This window comes from Crocodylus siamensis, chromosome 3 (assembly GCF_052110815.1).
Source record: "Crocodylus siamensis isolate JL-2025a chromosome 3, ASM5211081v1, whole genome shotgun sequence".
In the NCBI taxonomy this organism is placed as follows: domain Eukaryota; kingdom Metazoa; phylum Chordata; order Crocodylia; family Crocodylidae; genus Crocodylus; species Crocodylus siamensis.
In genome coordinates, this window is record NC_143397.1 from 215,554,935 (window position 1) to 215,573,807 (window position 18,873).

The following is an 18,873-nucleotide window of genomic DNA, read 5'->3' on the forward strand; positions in this document are numbered from 1 at the left end:
ATTTTCAACTCCCTCTGTTTGTAACTTGTCTCCTCATTGAGCTCTTATTGACTCAGCTCTAAGAAGTGGGTGAATGGAACCTGATAGACTGTTTGCCCTTGATGGAAACTATGCTCACATTGCACTTAAGGCTACCAATGTGGCTAAGTACAGACATTCAAAGAGCATGAGGTGGAATCAGTCTAAGTTATGCAGTTTTCTGTAAGTGGTGTAGGTTAGATCAGTAGCGAACAGAAGACGTGTTCACCCTTTGGTGGGAAGGCATTCAGGCTCTCTGCACTGGCTGAGGCCAGTAGGTTGGGGGCACTTAAGCTCACCTCCCTCTCACCTGAGTGCAGCTGAGCACCCAGGCCTGATTGGCTGCCGGGCATGGGCAATCCCACCCCTGACTCCCTGCTGCATCACTGTGGACCCTCCCCTGTGCCTAGTCCTAGACTTGCAGGAGAGCCCCAGAGTGACAACCCTCCATCATGAGCTGTACATCCTTCCATGTCCCAGTCTGCTTTCACTCTGTCATGGTGTCCTGCCACCCATACCCAAGCACAGAGACCCAGGAGCTGTGGCATGTCTTGCTTGTCACCCTGTGCGACTCTTGTTGGAGGCTGTGGGACATCATGCATGCCGACCAGGACACAATGCAGCGGTGGGTCACCATGGCACACCTGCCATTTCAGTAGCCCAACTGGTGGTGGGGTGGGGGAGTGCTCCACAAAAGGAAAGATTGGGTCCCTCAGAGCTCCAGCGAATGTCACACAGTGGCAGAAGGCACCTGGCCACCCAGGAGACTTGTCAGTCAGCAGAGGAAGGGGGACTTTTTGGTGATAAAGCAAAACGAGATGATTATACCACTGCTGCTTGTTCTGTATCCATTCAGCTAAACAGATCAGCCCATAGGACTGCCATTGTGTCAACTTGTTATGTGCTCTAAATAGGTGCACTGACAACATTTGCTGTAGCCAGTTTGTTTAGAGAAAAGTATTGAGCTACATAATAAGCTATGCTTAACTTCAGTATTGGCATGATAAGAAAGAAGGGCTAGAAGGGACCTCCTGAGGTCATCTAGTACAGCACCGCATTCAAGGCCGGATCATTCCTAACTGAACCATCACAGCCAAGTGTCTGTCTAGCCTGCTCTTGAAAACTTCCAGGGATAACAACTGCACAATTTCTTTACATAGCCTGTTCCAAAGATTGTCCACCCTCATAGTCAGATGTTCCACCTAATCTCTAATCTAAATTCCCCTACTGCAGTTTGAATCCATAGTTTCTAGCCCTGTCCCCTATGACTGTGGAGAGTCCTTTGGTTGTGAAATGGGGGCAACTGGTATCGCCCTACCTGTTCCTGAAGTTTCCAGAGGAATCTGTCTGATAACCCTGATTTGGATGCCTGGTACCTCTCCCACACCCTCTCCCACCACCCTAGTACTCCAGGACCCTGTAGTTCTGGACCAAAAAGCCTTTCCCTGCACCAGGTGCTCTTGGCCCTGGTATCTCAATACCTCTTGGCCCATTCTAAGTACTTTGTCCTCTGCACATGTGCAGAGATACAAAGGATTCAACACAAATTCATGCCTCCAACCTACTGCTTTTCTATTCCCTTTAGACTTAACCCCCCACACTGTAGTATGCCCCTGCAAGTTGCAGATGTTGAAAAAGTTTTATTAAGAACAACCATGTACATATAGTACATTATTGCTAAGATTTGGAGAATGCTGTGGTTAAATTATCAGCCCCGATCTCTCTCTGATAGTTGCTTGCCAAAGAAATCTTTGATGTTTTTATGATTCTCTGTGTAACCTTACACCTACCCATGAATTAAGGATGTTCCAACAGAGGATCAACAAAACTGCTTTTAAAGAGTCTGGGTGCTACCCTGAATAACAGAATTCGGGTCCTTGGCCAACATAAATGTTGGAGAGGGTGATTGGCAGGTGAGGGGATGATTGTTTTGGCTCTTCTTCTCAAACCTTGGGTGTCTCTTGTTACAGCTAAGATGAAGAACACCAGACTGCCAAATAGCAGTCACCAGCTTTCCTAAAATTAAGTACAGCTTTTGTTTCTTCCAGCATCTCTTCCATTATCTTGTTGTAGTTTTGAAACATTTGCAATGGCACGGGGTGCTGCAATAAGTGTACATATTGTTTACCTATCAACAAATGAACCTGACAGAAAGATTCAGCAGTATCCACTAACCTTATCCCTAGTAGAGAAAAAGAGTATTTTATTATTTATTACATAATATGACCTTTGTGGCCAGAAGCCCTAGGGTAATTGTGCTAGATGTCATACTAACAAATAAGCATATAATGGTCCCTTTCTCACAGACCTTGTAGTCTATGATCACAGAGATATTCTGACAGAGGACCACATGCTAACATAGTATTGTGTTCCTGTGCTTAGACAAGAGTTGTATCAACTGGGTAAGAAATATCAGTTGAATAAGCAGTACTCAACATTTTTGGCTTTGAATACCCAGAAATGGGCTCTGTGTGGTTGTTGGAGTAGTGTGCACAGTGCAGAGCTCAGCATATTAGGAAGGATGTAGAGAAAATAGAGAAGATTCAAGGGCAGGTAACACAGATGATAAAGAGGTTGGAATTGAAACTGTATGAGGAAAGATTGGGAGAACTAGGTATGTCTAATTTGGAGAAAGGAACGTTAAGGAATAACAGGACAGTAGTTTTCAAATATTTGAAAGGCTGCCATTGAGAAGAGGGAGAGCAACTGTTCTTATTTGTTACAGAGGGCCAGATATGAAGCAATGGGTATAATCTGTAACAAAGTAGATTCATGTTAACTCTCAGGAAAACAACCTTTCTGATTGTCAGAACAGTTGGATAATTGAACAAGCTGCCCAGAAAAACTATAACATTTCCTTCATTCAAGATTTTCATGAAGAGGCAGGACCAGCATTTGCCATTTTCTTATTATGAAGAATAGTGTAACCTGGATTCATGCAGGGGTTTGAACTGTATGGCCCTTGAGGTCCCCTCCGACCCAGTGCTTATGTGATTTCATAATTCTATTCCCATTCCATCCTTTCTAATACTTTTTATAATTAGCTTAAGGTTTTCCTTTCTGCCATTTCTCCAGCTGGTGTTTTAGACCCATGAGAACTCAGAATACGAAACATTTCCTACAGAGCTGAAATATGAAAATCTAGGAAAAATTTGCAGTTTAAAAAAATTGAATTAACAACATAGAGAAGGACTAGCACAGTGATGAGTTAATCACTTAAAGTAAGGGTAGAGAACTATTGCATTTCATATATCTGGTAAAATTAGGTGGGATGTTAGTGACATGTAGTATTGAGACTCAGATTTGTAATTTAACTTAAAGGAATTGTGTGTGAAAAGCAGTAAAGAATACATATTAGCTGAACAGATTTGGTCTGATTCAACTTATATTTGGTATACAAAGTTTCTCCATTAGCTTTTTGCATGTAATAAATAGTTTGGTGAATAGCAGGCATAGTTGGAAAGCCTAAACACTAGACTTAATGACTCGCTGATTAACCAGTTCTGACTGCTTGTTTTTCCAAGAGTTATTCTGTACATGTACACGCACAGTAATTGGTAGAAGAGTTTTAATTTTAAAATGCATCTAGAATTTATCATTATTTTCAAAGAATGCTTTGTAAATGTATCACTCAAGAAAGATTGGAAATCCTTTTGCTGTAATCTGGTCATGTAAAGAATGGAGAGAAACATTCTACCTTGTGTATGATGTTTGGTTTATATTGGATAATGAAGAGCTAAATCATTCAGTCCTTGCCCAGGCATAATTCCTAAGAGTAGGTCCAAAGTATATAACTGTGTTTTAGTGTTTCTGAACTAAATGTCTTGGTATTCAATCATCCATCCAAGGAAGAAATCATATTATAAAATCTTCTGATAGGCCAGTTAAACTCATTAGTGATAGTTATTAGTTTGTAATGCCTTTTGTTCAATTTTGTGAAAACTTAGTAAATCTGGTCAGGAATTTTTCAACAAATACAAAACTAAAACTTCCCATGAGAATGGATTACAAGTATCCTGATTCTGACATTTTGGAATTAAATATTTAATTTTTTTCAGGTCAGAGTGACTGTGTTTAAAAATATATTTATTTTTATTTAAAAAAAAATTAGAAGCCAACACAGAATTATTGAAACTGAAGGTTTTATCTAGCGCAATTAATTTTGTTAGGGTGGAGAGAGAATATTGAATATCAAAATATTTTGAGACTTCATTTTTTATTTCTATTTCAGGATTTGATTTTAAAAAAATTAAAATTTTGCTGACCTGATAAACCATTTTCCAGCAAGTTATACTTTTTAGGAACCTAAGAACTGCCACCTGTAATCAACTTCCTTGTGAAATATGACCTGCAATTCCTCAGTGACATATCTTTATTTGTTGCATGATTGTTCAAAATGGCATCATATAAAAAGAGGTTTTTAAAATGTGTGCAGGAAACAAGTGGTCATTAGCTTTCCAAATTAGAAAATGAAATACAGATAAAACTTCTGCAAGCCAGTTATTTTCAGCCTGAAAAATATTTCCACAGCAGAAACGTCATTTTAAATGCTTCAGAAAATGTGCTTTTGTGACCATTAGGCTTATTAAAGTGTCACATCACCCATCTTCCCCAAGGGAAAGACATAGTTTTCACACTTCCATATTCCTTGTTTGCCAGTTCAATTATTCTAATATAAACCTCCAAACTGGGAACCTACTGCCTGTGCTTTAACATATTTGTCTCCAACTGATGAAATATACATTATTGTGGTAGCTTAAATTAACGATTCTTTTGTTTCCTTCCTCAAAGAGCATATGGGTTAGTACCTACGTGTTTACAATATGCTTTGCTGCTAACGTGGGACTGTTGTTTGGAGTTGTCTGCACTATACTGATAATGATATTCCGCTTTCCCAGGTGAGATATCATTTACTCTTGAAATGGCCTAGAAGCAAATCGTTGGGTCTGCTTTTTATTGCTTCATATTCAATAGAAGTGTGGCACTTTGGGTTAAATAACCTCATTTTATTGTAACTAGGAGAAAATTGTAGCCATAAGGTTACTAAAACAGATCACTTAACTTCTTCATAACATCTAACTACTAAGTGTAATAATGGCCTTGAAGTGGACCTTATGAAGTGTTTTATTGTTTTTTTATAAAAGGGAATTTCCCCATGCAAATATGAAAAAAAAAAGCAGACCTATGCATTTACTGGACATCAGTTAATTATAAAATCAGTTCATAATGTGGAATTATTTTATGATTTTTAATAATTACAAATTTCTGTGATTCAAACTAAGCCTAGAATAAAATCAATATAAATTTCCTTCCATTAGATCCTTTTTGCTTATTAAAAAATGCAGGATGTCTGGTAAATTTTAGGTATTAAGTCTCGTTATGGGCCCCTAGGAACTGCACTAAGGGGGGTGCCAGCTGACATTTTGCACTTTTTAAAATATGGAAATAAAAGCAGACAGCAAGATGATTTGAATATGAAAAGAGAAAACACCACACTGTAGATTTTAAGTACAAGTTACAAAAAATGAGCAAAGGAGAAGCATAAATGGAATACATATTATTTTCACAAAACCTCTAAATAGTATTTTTTTTTGTTTTTGAGCAAAGGAAAATATTTTTTTGAGGTTAGTGGTCATTCCAGTACTAGTAAATTTAATCCATAAACTGCTAAGTTTGCAAATTGCTTATCCTATGTGGGTGGCTGCCTGCACACTCATGAAATCCCACTTGGGTTGGTTAGTATATATGGCTTGATTCAATGCCATTGGAGTTAATGGGGGTCTCCTAGAAGGGTAATTAGTAGGATTGGGGTGTAAATAGCTAAATAGTACTACCATTCAGTGATGATTAGTACTGTATAAAATGTTTGGGTGAATTTCATCAGTGCAGTTTTGGCAGCCTTCTGCTACTGAACAAAATGTAAATTTAGGAACAGTTCTGTTAATGTGAAAAAGCCCAAGTTCTAATTTCATTTACACCCTTTGACTAGATGCAGAAATGATCTGAGCAGGGTGCAGGGCCCAGGCAAATCAGCCTGTGCAGGGCCCTGCCCCCATATGCAAGGAAGCCAGGAGCAGATTCGGCAGCAGGGTGTGGGAGCAGTACTGAGCGGCCGGGCATGAAGCTGGTGGCAGCGTGGAGTTGCTGCAGCCGCTCTGCCAGGCTCCGTGGGGCCCCCCAAACTGCAGGGCCCGGGGCAGTTGTCCTGATTCACCCCCACCCCCAGGGACGGCCCTGACTAGATGTTTGAGGTTGCATGGGGGAAATGGGAAAGTAGTTTGGCATAAAGCACCATGAATCCAATCCAGCACTAATTGAAATAAATGGGAGTCGTTCCATTGACTTCAGTGGACACTGAATCAGGTCACATATAACTACTATCTTTGTAATAAAAGCTCACACAAGGCTTAAGGTCCTTATTATTCTACTCTAAGACTGTGCTGTTAAATAATATGCTTTATGTCACTCATTCATGAAAATGGAGTTTGCAGTATCTGTTGATGAGGATGGCTAGAAAGACCTACGAATAGGAAGTTTCAGAACAAATAAAAATATAAATTCAATGGAATAAAAGTACATTCAGTGCACTACAGTCTGTAGAAGGGGCAACAGACCCCACAAGGGTTTGTCTAGCCATCCCACTGGTTGCAGATTGTCTTTGAATGTTGAAGCATCTATTGAAATGTTAGCATTTTGCCATTCTATATTATGTCGCTTGTACAGATAGGGTGAATCTACATGAGACATTGCTGTGCAGTTGACTAATTAACTGTGTAGTAAGTGCCTCTGTGCCTACATGTGTGCCTCTGTTAGGGTGCATGAACTAATAAACTTTGGAGCAGGATGGTACTTGTGAAATACAAGTACTACCCTTTTGCAGAGTTATTTTGTCCATAGCAGCCCACGTGTGGATGCTGCTCTGGTTGGCTGGGGTACAGGGTGGTTCAGTGAAGGGCAAGCCAGCAGGCAGCCCCTGTGCTGAAGCACCCTTTGTGCCCCAGCCAGCTGCTTCACAGCACATGGAACCCTATCTGAGCAACCAGCCCAGGGTTGCTCTGATGGGGCTCCACATGCTGTGGAGAGACTGGCTGAGGCACGAGGGTGGTTCTGTGCAGGGGTAGCGGGCAAGCACGTCTGGGAGTGATTCACTCTGAAACAATGAGCTCCAGAGTTTATTTGTGTGCATTAATGGAACATGTTGATGCAAGCACAGTAAGGTAGTGCTAGTTACAATTGCATTAACTTTCATAACCTGTACTCCTGTAGTAATCTTGTTTTTTTCCATGGCATTTTTATTTTCCTTGTGGTTGGTAAATAAATTATGGGCTGGATAACAAGGTGATTCCTTTATTTCTTTTGAAGAAGTGAGGCATACATTACATAATTTAATTGGAAATCAAGAGCAAACTAACTAGATATATAGGTGCAAGTGAGTTTTTTATTTTGTTCTGGAAGCTGTTCAAACAGCAAATATCTGATCCTGACCAGAGATCTTCAGATGGTACCACAATACTGCATACAGTGGATAACAGGTTAACAGAATTGAAAATTTAGTTTTACAAAAAGTCCCATTATTTATGCTTTAAATTTAAAAAGCAAAGCCATAAATTTAAAAGTAATATACCAGGATTTAGAAAGGCTACAAGACGTAAGCCTACTCAGTGGTCTAGCTTTTATATATTGGAAGGACATTTTTTCCCACAAAAAGCCTATTCCTCTTTTTTTATTTCCTGTTTAATGTATGAAATAATGCTTTAAATGTGCAGAAAATCCTAGAAATCCTATGGTTAGAACACTGTAGCTTCTATCCTATATTTAGGTATGGCATCTATACCTACCTTAATTCAAAATGACTGTTTTGTTTACTTTTCTCTATGTATTGATTGCAGAGCAAAGACACTGATTTTGAAAAATATGAAAGAAGTGGAATGTAAATTCAAAACAGAAGCTAATTGTGTAAGTTAACTCCTATTTACTCTTCTGTCCATTACTAATCCATAGCTTTTTATTTCCCATATTTTTTCATAGAAATTGTAAGAGTCAGTACACTAACATTCAATTATATGATCACTTTATAACTGCAGCCAGTGGAAGCAATGAGGTTTATTACATAGAGCACTGGACTAGGGGGCAGGAGACCTAAGTTTAGTGTAAGAGTGATGTAGGTAGCCCTAATGGTCCAGAAATTATGCAAGAGGTGACCTGAAGAAGAATGCATTGCATATGAAAGTTTGTCTAAGTTTATCCCAACCAGGTAGTTGGTTCAATAAAAGGCATCAACCAGAAAAATCTTTGCCCCTCACACATTTCCTGGACCATCACAACATCACTCCAACACTGTCCAATGTGGGTTCTTTTATCATAACCACCTTACTTTTCAAGTATTTATATAGCTTACTATTCCAGTGATTAGTGTATCTGTTAGTTATTACCTTGTCAAGAAAGCTCTCCCATCCAGATCTTTTATTTTTTGGCATGCAATTATGTCTTGGGTTTTGAAGCTAGAATTTACCCAGAAGGCTTTTCTGTTTTGGCATCCTGAAATGTTCTGAGTGACATGACTGAAAACAAGAATATAGGAGAAAGGGAAGAATCCTAAAACACTAAATAGAAACACTATTGTGGAGTCTAACCCCGTTGTTGACTATTATATCGTCTTTCAGTATTAAAGGTGTCCCGGGGTGGGGAACCAAACCCCAGAGTCATGGTGGGCCGGGGTGGCAATTAGACACGGTAACAGGCCGGGTTCTATTGGCTATGGAGAACTGAGGCACGGGAAGCGTAGCGGTTTCTTAAACAAGTTGTGAATTTATTTGACTTACGCTTAGGTGCGTAGGAGAACGATGTCTTCAGTTACAGTTTACAACAACAACAACAAGAACAACAAAGGGGTCTGTTGGCCCACGAGGTTCAGTCAAAGACCTAGTCCCAGGGCTGGTCAACAGCTCATTGAGTGGATAACACAAACAACAAACTAACTGTAACACGGTGAATGATGAAAACGAGACGTGACGCCAGTCCAATATTGGTGGACGATCGAGTAGTCGTAGAGTAATGCCGAGGTCAGGATGCCAGAATGTTGAGGTGAAATCGTAGTGGGATGGTCCAAAATCGTAGTCAGCAATCAGTCAAATTGAATCAGGAACCAGGAGATCAAAATCACAATCGCTCTAACCAGCACAGAGTGCTAATCTGGGGAAGGAGACCAGTAGGCCCAAGAGCCTGACTGCCAGACAGTCCCTAGAAACACCAGCCTCTGTCTGCAGTGACGCGATCTTCTCCCCCCAGAGGGAGGGGCCCTCAGACCTTTTATAGCAGCCCTATAGCCAATCAGGCTGCTTGGCTAAGAGAAATTTCTAGAGGTATTACCTCATTCCAGTCGTACACTGGGCATGCTCTGCACTAAGATCTGCATAGCAACTGAGTCTGCTCAGAGCTGAAAGTGGGTCAGGGCTGATTGACAGCTCCTGAGGTCATAGAAGGGGTAACTCAGGCCCTGCATGGAATTTTCCACTCTCAATCAAACTGAGTTCATGCATTGGCAGCACCTATACTTAAAATTTTGCTCCAACATGCCCCCTTGCTGTCAATGCAAGAACCAGGAATGTTATCTTAGAGCTCGTAATCTCCTTCATTTTCAACTTCCTCGGTCAAGGTTATGTGAGTCGGTATACGAGTATAGACGAAGACCGACAAATCCGACATTTGCTTTCTGACACACTTAAATACACAACAAACTAACGTGGTTATAACAATAATAACTATCAAAAAGGATAACAAAGGGGTTAACAAATTCATCACCCATGATGACACGTCCCATCCCAGCCATTTAAAGATCCGTGACAACCATCCCTTTCCGATGCCAGAAACAGCATTGACCTCCTTCGCTATTTTCCGGATTTTTATTACCTGTTTTTGGAGGGGGATGGATATATTCGGAATGGCAATGCAACACATCTCGTGTGATAGGTTAAGATATTGACATAACCCTCCTTCTTGGATTAGTAGGGTATCCAATGCCAATTTGTTCTGCATCGTCATACGAGAGGTGGATTGGAGCTGTCTATCTATCAGCTCGAACCCGGTAGCCGTCTCGTTAGCTAACAGCTCAACTTGCTCTGCAAGTTCTGCCAGAGCTATTCGTGCTCTGAATTAAAGTAATGGTAACATATATACAAAATATACAATAAAACAGTCTAATTGTCCCCATCATGCCTTGATGGTCCTGATTCGACGATTTCGTTAGGTTGATGGTTTGATTGAAGAACTTCACGTTCCGTAGGTTCGGTCGCTCTTGTTCTGAAATATAAAACGTAATCAGACAGAACAGATTTTCTCATATTGTCTTAACTTACATTACTTTAAGGGCCTATCTTATTTATCGGTTGTTTTGTCGCCCTTCGGGTCAACCAATTGTGGTGGGTTATAATGTTTTGACCACTTTCTTCAAGTTCAACTAAGTAAGTGTTTGGGTACATCTCTGGCGTAATTATTACCCCTGTCAGGACTTTTGGGTGTTTGTTTCGTGGGTCTGGAAGAGTGACCCACACGAGTTCCGAAGGTTGGAATTTCGGTTTCCAAGGATCTGTTGGTATAATATCTCTTGTGCTCCAAAGTTCTTTATCAGCGTTTAGGTTTATAAGTACTTCATGATTTTGCTTTACCCAGCCTTTATATGTTCCGTTCCCTCGGGTTCGTAATGCTTCTTTGTATAACCCTACAGCTCTCTCTACTACACCATTTGACTGCGGATGGTAGGGTATATGGTGATGCCAGTGTACATTATATAATATGGCAAATTTTTCTACTGCTGTAGAAGTAAACGGCGGCCCTCTATCCGATTGAATGACATCCGGTACCTTCCAGACAGAAAATATAGCTATTAATGCTGATATCACGGCTGCAGCATGGGTCTTTGTTAATGGGACTACAGTAATTTGCCGTGTTCCTAGGTCCACTACTATTAATCCTTTGTTTGGACTAGCGGTTTCAGGCAATGGTCCTAACAGATCGACTTGCCATGTTTTTCCTGGAGCAAACTTTTTCTTATCAAATACGCCCTTTGTGTTTCCCGTAGGATGGCACTTCTCTTTGGCGCAGGTTTTGCATGCTAGCACTATTCTTCTCCAATCCTGTGAATGGCCATATCTTGGATTTCCTTTCACTATCCGATTCCATCGCTCGTGACATGCTCGAGATCCTGGGTGATTCCAATGTTCATGTAGCCATGTTAAATAGGGATCTACACATATAGACTCATTGACTGCTACTTGTTCGGGGCAGCTTGGTTCCTGCAATATTTTATCTATGACTTCGTGCACCGGATCAGTGTCAGTGGTATGCGACCGGGTGTGTTTTTTCAGGGGCAGTACTTCGATTTCAATCAGTAGACCATAGATCCCTTCCCATACATCAAGATTCTCGGATGCCGAAGCTCGGCCGGTAACAATGTTATAGATGTATTGGGAATCTACAGCAAGAACTGGAACTGGAAGGGTCCCATTGTGACATGTAAAACAGTGTAGCAGTAGTTCTTTAAATCCTAAAAGTTCATTTCGCTGGGCTGACTCGCCTCCCTGGTAGACCTGATGTATTCGGCAGGGGTTACAATAATACCCATATCTTCCTCCCTCTCGGGTGGTACCGTCTGAAGCCATCCACGCAGGTTCCATAGTCCCGTATAAAATGACTTTTTCCTCGGGTTTCGTCGGTTCTAAAGGTGTTATATCCGCATGTTTCCAATGGTGCCAGTGGTATAAATGGCTTAGCACTAGAGTACTCCAAGTGGATAAATCCCCTTGGAAACATGGGTCCGGTCGATTGTGGAGTAACCGTGGGAGTAGAGTGGCTCCTACCGCTTGAAATTTCCCGTGTCCTACTGATAATGGTTCCACTAATTGAGCGGCCAGCAGCATTTTACCAATAGTTCCGTATCGATGTTGGGCGGAATGAATTGTCTTATGTGCAGTATATACTAGATTCCCATTAGAGTTCTTTACGGTGGAAAATAGGTGCTCATCTGAGAATCCTACGGTTACTATCATAGGAGTTGAAAAATTTATAGCGCTTAGAGAAGTCTCTTCAACGGTATTTAATAGTTTCTCCAAAGCTTTTGTGTCTCTTCCCGTCCACGGTACTCTTCTTCTTGATTTGTCCCTGATCTGTTGCTGGATTCTTGACAATACTGGCAAATGTTCAGGTAAGATGTAGTGTCTCAGCCAATTTAATTTACCTAATATGGACTGGAATTCAGCCTTTGTTTTGGGGATTTTATTCTTTAACAAACTAGTAACGTCTTTTTCCCCATGAGACACTCCATACCGCCTTCCCTCTTTGAATAGCGTTCCTAAGAATTCAATTTCAGGGGTTGGATCTAATTTCGACTTTCTTAAATTTATCGACCATCCATCTTTTGAGAGATGCTCTACCAGATCTTGAGTGACCTTCCTGACTACTCCTTCTTTTCTGCCCATTATGGCCACATCATCAATGTAGCTTCACATCTCCACCTGTTTACTGTCCGGGTTATCGTGGCAGAACTTTTCAAAGCTACAGTTCATTGCAGCAGTGGCCAACGCTGGGGCGTTCCGATATCCCTGGGGGCATACATTCCATTGGAACATTTGACCTCCCACACACATATTCAGCACTCCGTCGTCATCCTGGATGGGAATTGAAAAAAACATGTCCTTCAGATCCAAAGTAGTTCCCAGCCATTTCTCTGCCTGGTATTCGGCCATCTCTCTCAAACTTTGAATCAAATTGCACGAAGTGGGTTGCGCCAGTTCAGTACAACGTTTATTCACCTCCCTGTAGTCCACGACTAACCTGACTTCAGATGGCTTTCCTGGTTTTGCTATGCCCCAACCTGGGGATAATCTTGTGCTCGCTGAGATAGCGGTAATAGACCCTTGATCTTCCAAGTGTTTCAAGACCTTTTCCAACGGCTCCCTAAGCTTGTCCTTTGTGGGAATAGGGCTATACCTCCAGGAAGAAAGGATCTTCAACTTGGGTCTATGTCTTTCGTGAGTTGCGATAATGTTTATGGGTAATGCCTCCATCACTTTTTCCTTTAAGTTCAACATCTTTATTCCGGGGACTCCCAAGATATTCATGCTTCCCAATACTGCACCTAGACTCTTCTGGTATCCTTCTACTAAGATCTTTACCCTATTCGTTAGGGTGGCCGTGTTCAACCCTTGCACTCGCATTACCCGACTCGTCCTAATGTGTGGAATCGTTGCTCTTATTACATTTACCTGTGCCCCTGTGTCTAACAAAAACTTCGTGGGGACTAATTTAGTTGGTTCCTCCGGATCTCGAATCTTTACCACTGAATACGGCCGTGGGTCATCACTGAAATTTTCCAAGTGATTTATCGCTACATCACCTTCTTCTCTTAAAACCCGTGATCTCTCTTTCTCCATACCGTTAACGCCATCATCTTCTGACGCTTCTTCCTTCTGATGATCTATCTCTACTCCTTGTTCTACCTTCAACCTGTTGTGACTTTCCGGATTTCGTATCATCGTTTCAAGGGTTATTTCATCATCTGGGTCCGTTGTCCGTTCGCCGTCTTGTTTCACCGAGTTGGCGTAGCTGCCGGTCGTTGGACTCCCGCCGACAGCGCTTACTCGTTTTTTGGCTTTCCCTTTTCCTGGAAACCCAATGTCCTGGCTAAAGTCCGTTGTCCCTCCCCTCCAAGTAATCGTAATTGCTTCTTTGACAGACCTGACTTCTCCATCAAGAAAGCGAATATGGCTCTTTTCAGTGGCGTGCGTTGAAAGAATGGATAGCTTGAGGAATTCCTGGGATTTTTTGGCGGTGACTTTTGTGGTTGATGATTCATTCTTGTTTGTGGGGGACTTCTATTTACTTCCCTCTGATAAGTCTGATGGTAAGTTTTATTTTCAACTGGTCGGAGGTAATGGCTGTTGGGACTCCCAATAGGGTATACTTGTTCTAGCTCGTCTTCTTCCTTTGTAGTAGGGTATGCACTCTTTTGGGGTCTGGGTCGCATCGCTCCCTGCAATTGGTCTAATAACCCTAGGGTATGCATCACAGGCCCATTTATGGAGGGACTCAGTAATAACCTGATGGTGATGGTCAAATTTCCTCCATAAATTTCTGATGCTGCTTCTATGGCTTCTGCTAAGCATGGAACATCCCCTGGCGTAGTGGCGTAGCGATGTGGCCAAGCTCCTTGCACTTGATCTAGGGTAAGGTTTAATGGCCTAAAGACGGGATTCCAAAGAGCATAGGATGCTCCAATAACCGCATGTATCAATGCAGTGGCATTGGTTTTATTTACTATTCCTTCATGCCATGCATGAACTTTTCGTTGTAACGCCTCCACTGCAAGTGCTGGCAAAGGAATGGGCCAATAATGATTCGCTAACACAGGGACTGGATCCACCACCTTTGCTCGACTCCAGGCTGCATTCCTAACCAGTTGCAAGGCTTCTTCCCTGTCTACTAACTCACTCCCAGCTTCAGCCACTAGCCTTCCTAGCCAGGCTATAGGAGTCTCCTCATTTTTAATACTAGTTTCCTTTTTGAGTTCATTCATTTCCGATCTTGTTCTAGACCTGGTGGTTGTGGTCGTTTGCTGCTGTCCATTAGGTCCCATAGTATACTTCTGTACAGCTACTGGATATGCGAAAGTCATTTCAGGTTCCATATTCTTTTCCATGGTTCCACTAGTGTTTTCTATACTTCTGTCTTTATCATTGCCCATTTGGTTACTTGTTTCACTTATCACATCTGGTTCCAAGTCTTGAGCTACAATGTTTCTTTCCGAGCTGCGAATGTGATTGCACTTTTCTTTTGTATCCTCCAGGGGGCGCTGGCTGATGTATGGGGGTGGCGACGTAATTTCAGTGGGTGGCGCTGTGGCGGGGGGCGGATCCCAGGTGGGCGGGATCGTAGGCGGTGCCTTGACGTGAGATGGGCTGGGTATGGGCGGAGCTGGACGCTGTGGCGTCAGCATGCTTTCTGGTGCTCTCGCCGCATGGCCGGCGCCATGTTGTAATGGCCTCTCAGCTATAATTTTGCTGGCGGCTTTTGTTGTGGACATGAGCTGTGCTCTGGTGTCTGTAAGCTCCCTTAATAAGGCTACGTACTCTCTGAATAAAATGTTTATTATGCAGCCTTTCTTCCACTTTTCTCCTGTCCACTTTATTTTTCTCCCGTTCTTCTCCAAATTCTCTCGCAATTTAACCAGGAGCTCGTGCCCCCTTGACCCACACGTAAGGCTCGGACAATTAAATTCGTCGGGAGGAGTATCCTCACCCCCTTTTTTCATATACTGTATGCACTTTGCAAATTCCCGGTCTGGATGGGATTTAGCCACAGCCGGAGCTTTTTTCTTTAATACGGCCAGAGATCCAGTGTCTCCCTTCGGGCGATACACAGCCCTCGGATCTTTTAAAACACAGCCCAGAGCTCCTGGGGTGAGCCGGATAGCTTTTCCTTCCCCGTCATCTCCCCGGAGGGACAGATACCCGCTCATAGTCTCCCCCGCTGGATTTACAGCTTGGTGGTAGTTTAGATGATCCCACACATCGCTCAGTTCAGTCGCCTGGCGATTCCCACTGCTCCATGGGCAGTTTTTTATCCACTCAGTCTCCAGTTCACCTCCCATGTATCCTGTTCGTGACGCCATGTCCCGGGGTGGGGAACCAAACCCCAGAGTCACGGTGGGCCGGGGTGGCAATTAGACACGGTAACAGGCCGGGTTCTATTGGCTATGGAGAACTGAGGCACGGGAAGCGTAGCAGTTTCTTAAACAAGTTGTGAATTTATTTGACTTACGCTTAGGTGCGTAGGAGAACGATATCTTCAGTTACAGTTTACAACAACAACAACAAGAACAACAAAGGGGTCTGTTGGCCCACGAGGTTCAGTCAAAGACCTAGTCCCAGGGCTGGTCAACAGCTCATTGAGTGGATAACACAAACAACAAACTAACTGTAACACGGTGAATGATGAAAACGAGACGTGACGCCAGTCCAATATTGGTGGACGATCGAGTAGTCGTAGAGTAATGCCGAGGTCAGGATGCCAGAATGTTGAGGTGAAATCGTAGTGGGATGGTCCAAAATCGTAGTCAGCAATCAGTCAAATTGAATCAGGAACCAGGAGATCAAAATCACAATCGCTCTAACCAGCACAGAGTGCTAATCTGGGGAAGGAGACCAGTAGGCCCAAGAGCCTGACTGCCAGACAGTCCCTAGAAACACCAGCCTCTGTCTGCAGTGACGCGATCTTCTCCCCCCAGAGGGAGGGGCCCTCAGACCTTTTATAGCAGCCCTATAGCCAATCAGGCTGCTTGGCTAAGAGAAATTTCTAGAGGTATTACCTCATTCCAGTCGTACACTGGGCATGCTCTGCACTAAGATCTGCATAGCAACTGAGTCTGCTCAGAGCTGAAAGTGGGTCAGGGCTGATTGACAGCTCCTGAGGTCATAGAAGGGGTAACTCAGGCCCTGCATGGAATTTTCCACTCTCAATCAAACTGAGTTCATGCATTGGCAGCACCTATACTTAAAATTTTGCTCCAACATGCCCCCTTGCTGTCAATGCAAGAACCAGGAATGTTATCTTAGAGCTCGTAATCTCCTTCATTTTCAACTTCCTCGGTCAAGGTTATGTGAGTCGGTATACGAGTATAGACGAAGACCGACAAATCCGACATTTGCTTTCTGACACACTTAAATACACAACAAACTAACGTGGTTATAACAATAATAACTATCAAAAAGGATAACAAAGGGGTTAACAAATTCATCACCCATGATGACACGTCCCATCCCAGCCATTTAAAGATCCGTGACAACCATCCCTTTCCGATGCCAGAAACAGCATTGACCTCCTTCGCTATTTTCCGGATTTTTATTACCTGTTTTTGGAGGGGGATGGATATATTCGGAATGGCAATGCAACACATCTCGTGTGATAGGTTAAGATATTGACATAACCCTCCTTCTTGGATTAGTAGGGTATCCAATGCCAATTTGTTCTGCATCGTCATACGAGAGGTGGATTGGAGCTGTCTATCTATCAGCTCGAACCCGGTAGCCGTCTCGTTAGCTAACAGCTCAACTTGCTCTGCAAGTTCTGCCAGAGCTATTCGTGCTCTGAATTAAAGTAATGGTAACATATATACAAAATATACAATAAAACAGTCTAATTGTCCCCATCATGCCTTGATGGTCCTGATTCGACGATTTCGTTAGGTTGATGGTTTGATTGAAGAACTTCACGTTCCGTAGGTTCGGTCGCTCTTGTTCTGAAATATAAAACGTAATCAGACAGAACAGATTTTCTCATATTGTCTTAACTTACATTACTTTAAGGGCCTATCTTATTTATCGGTTGTTTTGTCGCCCTTCGGGTCAACCAATTGTGGTGGGTTATAATGTTTTGACCACTTTCTTCAAGTTCAACTAAGTAAGTGTTTGGGTACATCTCTGGCGTAATTATTACCCCTGTCAGGACTTTTGGGTGTTTGTTTCGTGGGTCTGGAAGAGTGACCCACACGAGTTCCGAAGGTTGGAATTTCGGTTTCCAAGGATCTGTTGGTATAATATCTCTTGTGCTCCAAAGTTCTTTATCAGCGTTTAGGTTTATAAGTACTTCATGATTTTGCTTTACCCAGCCTTTATATGTTCCGTTCCCTCGGGTTCGTAATGCTTCTTTGTATAACCCTACAGCTCTCTCTACTACACCATTTGACTGCGGATGGTAGGGTATATGGTGATGCCAGTGTACATTATATAATATGGCAAATTTTTCTACTGCTGTAGAAGTAAACGGCGGCCCTCTATCCGATTGAATGACATCCGGTACCTTCCAGACAGAAAATATAGCTATTAATGCTGATATCACGGCTGCAGCATGGGTCTTTGTTAATGGGACTACAGTAATTTGCCGTGTTCCTAGGTCCACTACTATTAATCCTTTGTTTGGACTAGCGGTTTCAGGCAATGGTCCTAACAGATCGACTTGCCATGTTTTTCCTGGAGCAAACTTTTTCTTATCAAATACGCCCTTTGTGTTTCCCGTAGGATGGCACTTCTCTTTGGCGCAGGTTTTGCATGCTAGCACTATTCTTCTCCAATCCTGTGAATGGCCATATCTTGGATTTCCTTTCACTATCCGATTCCATCGCTCGTGACATGCTCGAGATCCTGGGTGATTCCAATGTTCATGTAGCCATGTTAAATAGGGATCTACACATATAGACTCATTGACTGCTACTTGTTCGGGGCAGCTTGGTTCCTGCAATATTTTATCTATGACTTCGTGCACCGGATCAGTGTCAGTGGTATGCGACCGGGTGTGTTTTTTCAGGGGCAGTACTTCGATTTCAATCAGTAGACCATAGATCCCTTCCCATACATCAAGATTCTCGGATGCCGAAGCTCGGCCGGTAACAATGTTATAGATGTATTGGGAATCTACAGCAAGAACTGGAACTGGAAGGGTCCCATTGTGACATGTAAAACAGTGTAGCAGTAGTTCTTTAAATCCTAAAAGTTCATTTCGCTGGGCTGACTCGCCTCCCTGGTAGACCTGATGTATTCGGCAGGGGTTACAATAATACCCATATCTTCCTCCCTCTCGGGTGGTACCGTCTGAAGCCATCCACGCAGGTTCCATAGTCCCGTATAAAATGACTTTTTCCTCGGGTTTCGTCGGTTCTAAAGGTGTTATATCCGCATGTTTCCAATGGTGCCAGTGGTATAAATGGCTTAGCACTAGAGTACTCCAAGTGGATAAATCCCCTTGGAAACATGGGTCCGGTCGATTGTGGAGTAACCGTGGGAGTAGAGTGGCTCCTACCGCTTGAAA

At 42.6% G+C, this 18,873-nt stretch overlaps 1 protein-coding gene across 6 annotated transcripts in view; it reads left to right on the top strand.

The window, feature by feature from the left end:
- The window catches only part of SLC26A7 (solute carrier family 26 member 7), a 182,509-nt gene that overhangs the window by 126,659 nt on the left and 36,977 nt on the right, over window positions 1-18,873 (top strand). For all 6 annotated transcript variants that reach the window (XM_090040304.1, XM_090040306.1, XM_090040307.1 and 3 more), the window contains 2 exons: window positions 4,810-4,916; window positions 7,908-7,974. In XM_090040304.1, the coding sequence (XP_089896430.1) occupies window positions 4,810-4,916; window positions 7,908-7,974 (174 nt within the window). The remainder of the gene's footprint in view (window positions 1-4,809; window positions 4,917-7,907; window positions 7,975-18,873) is intronic.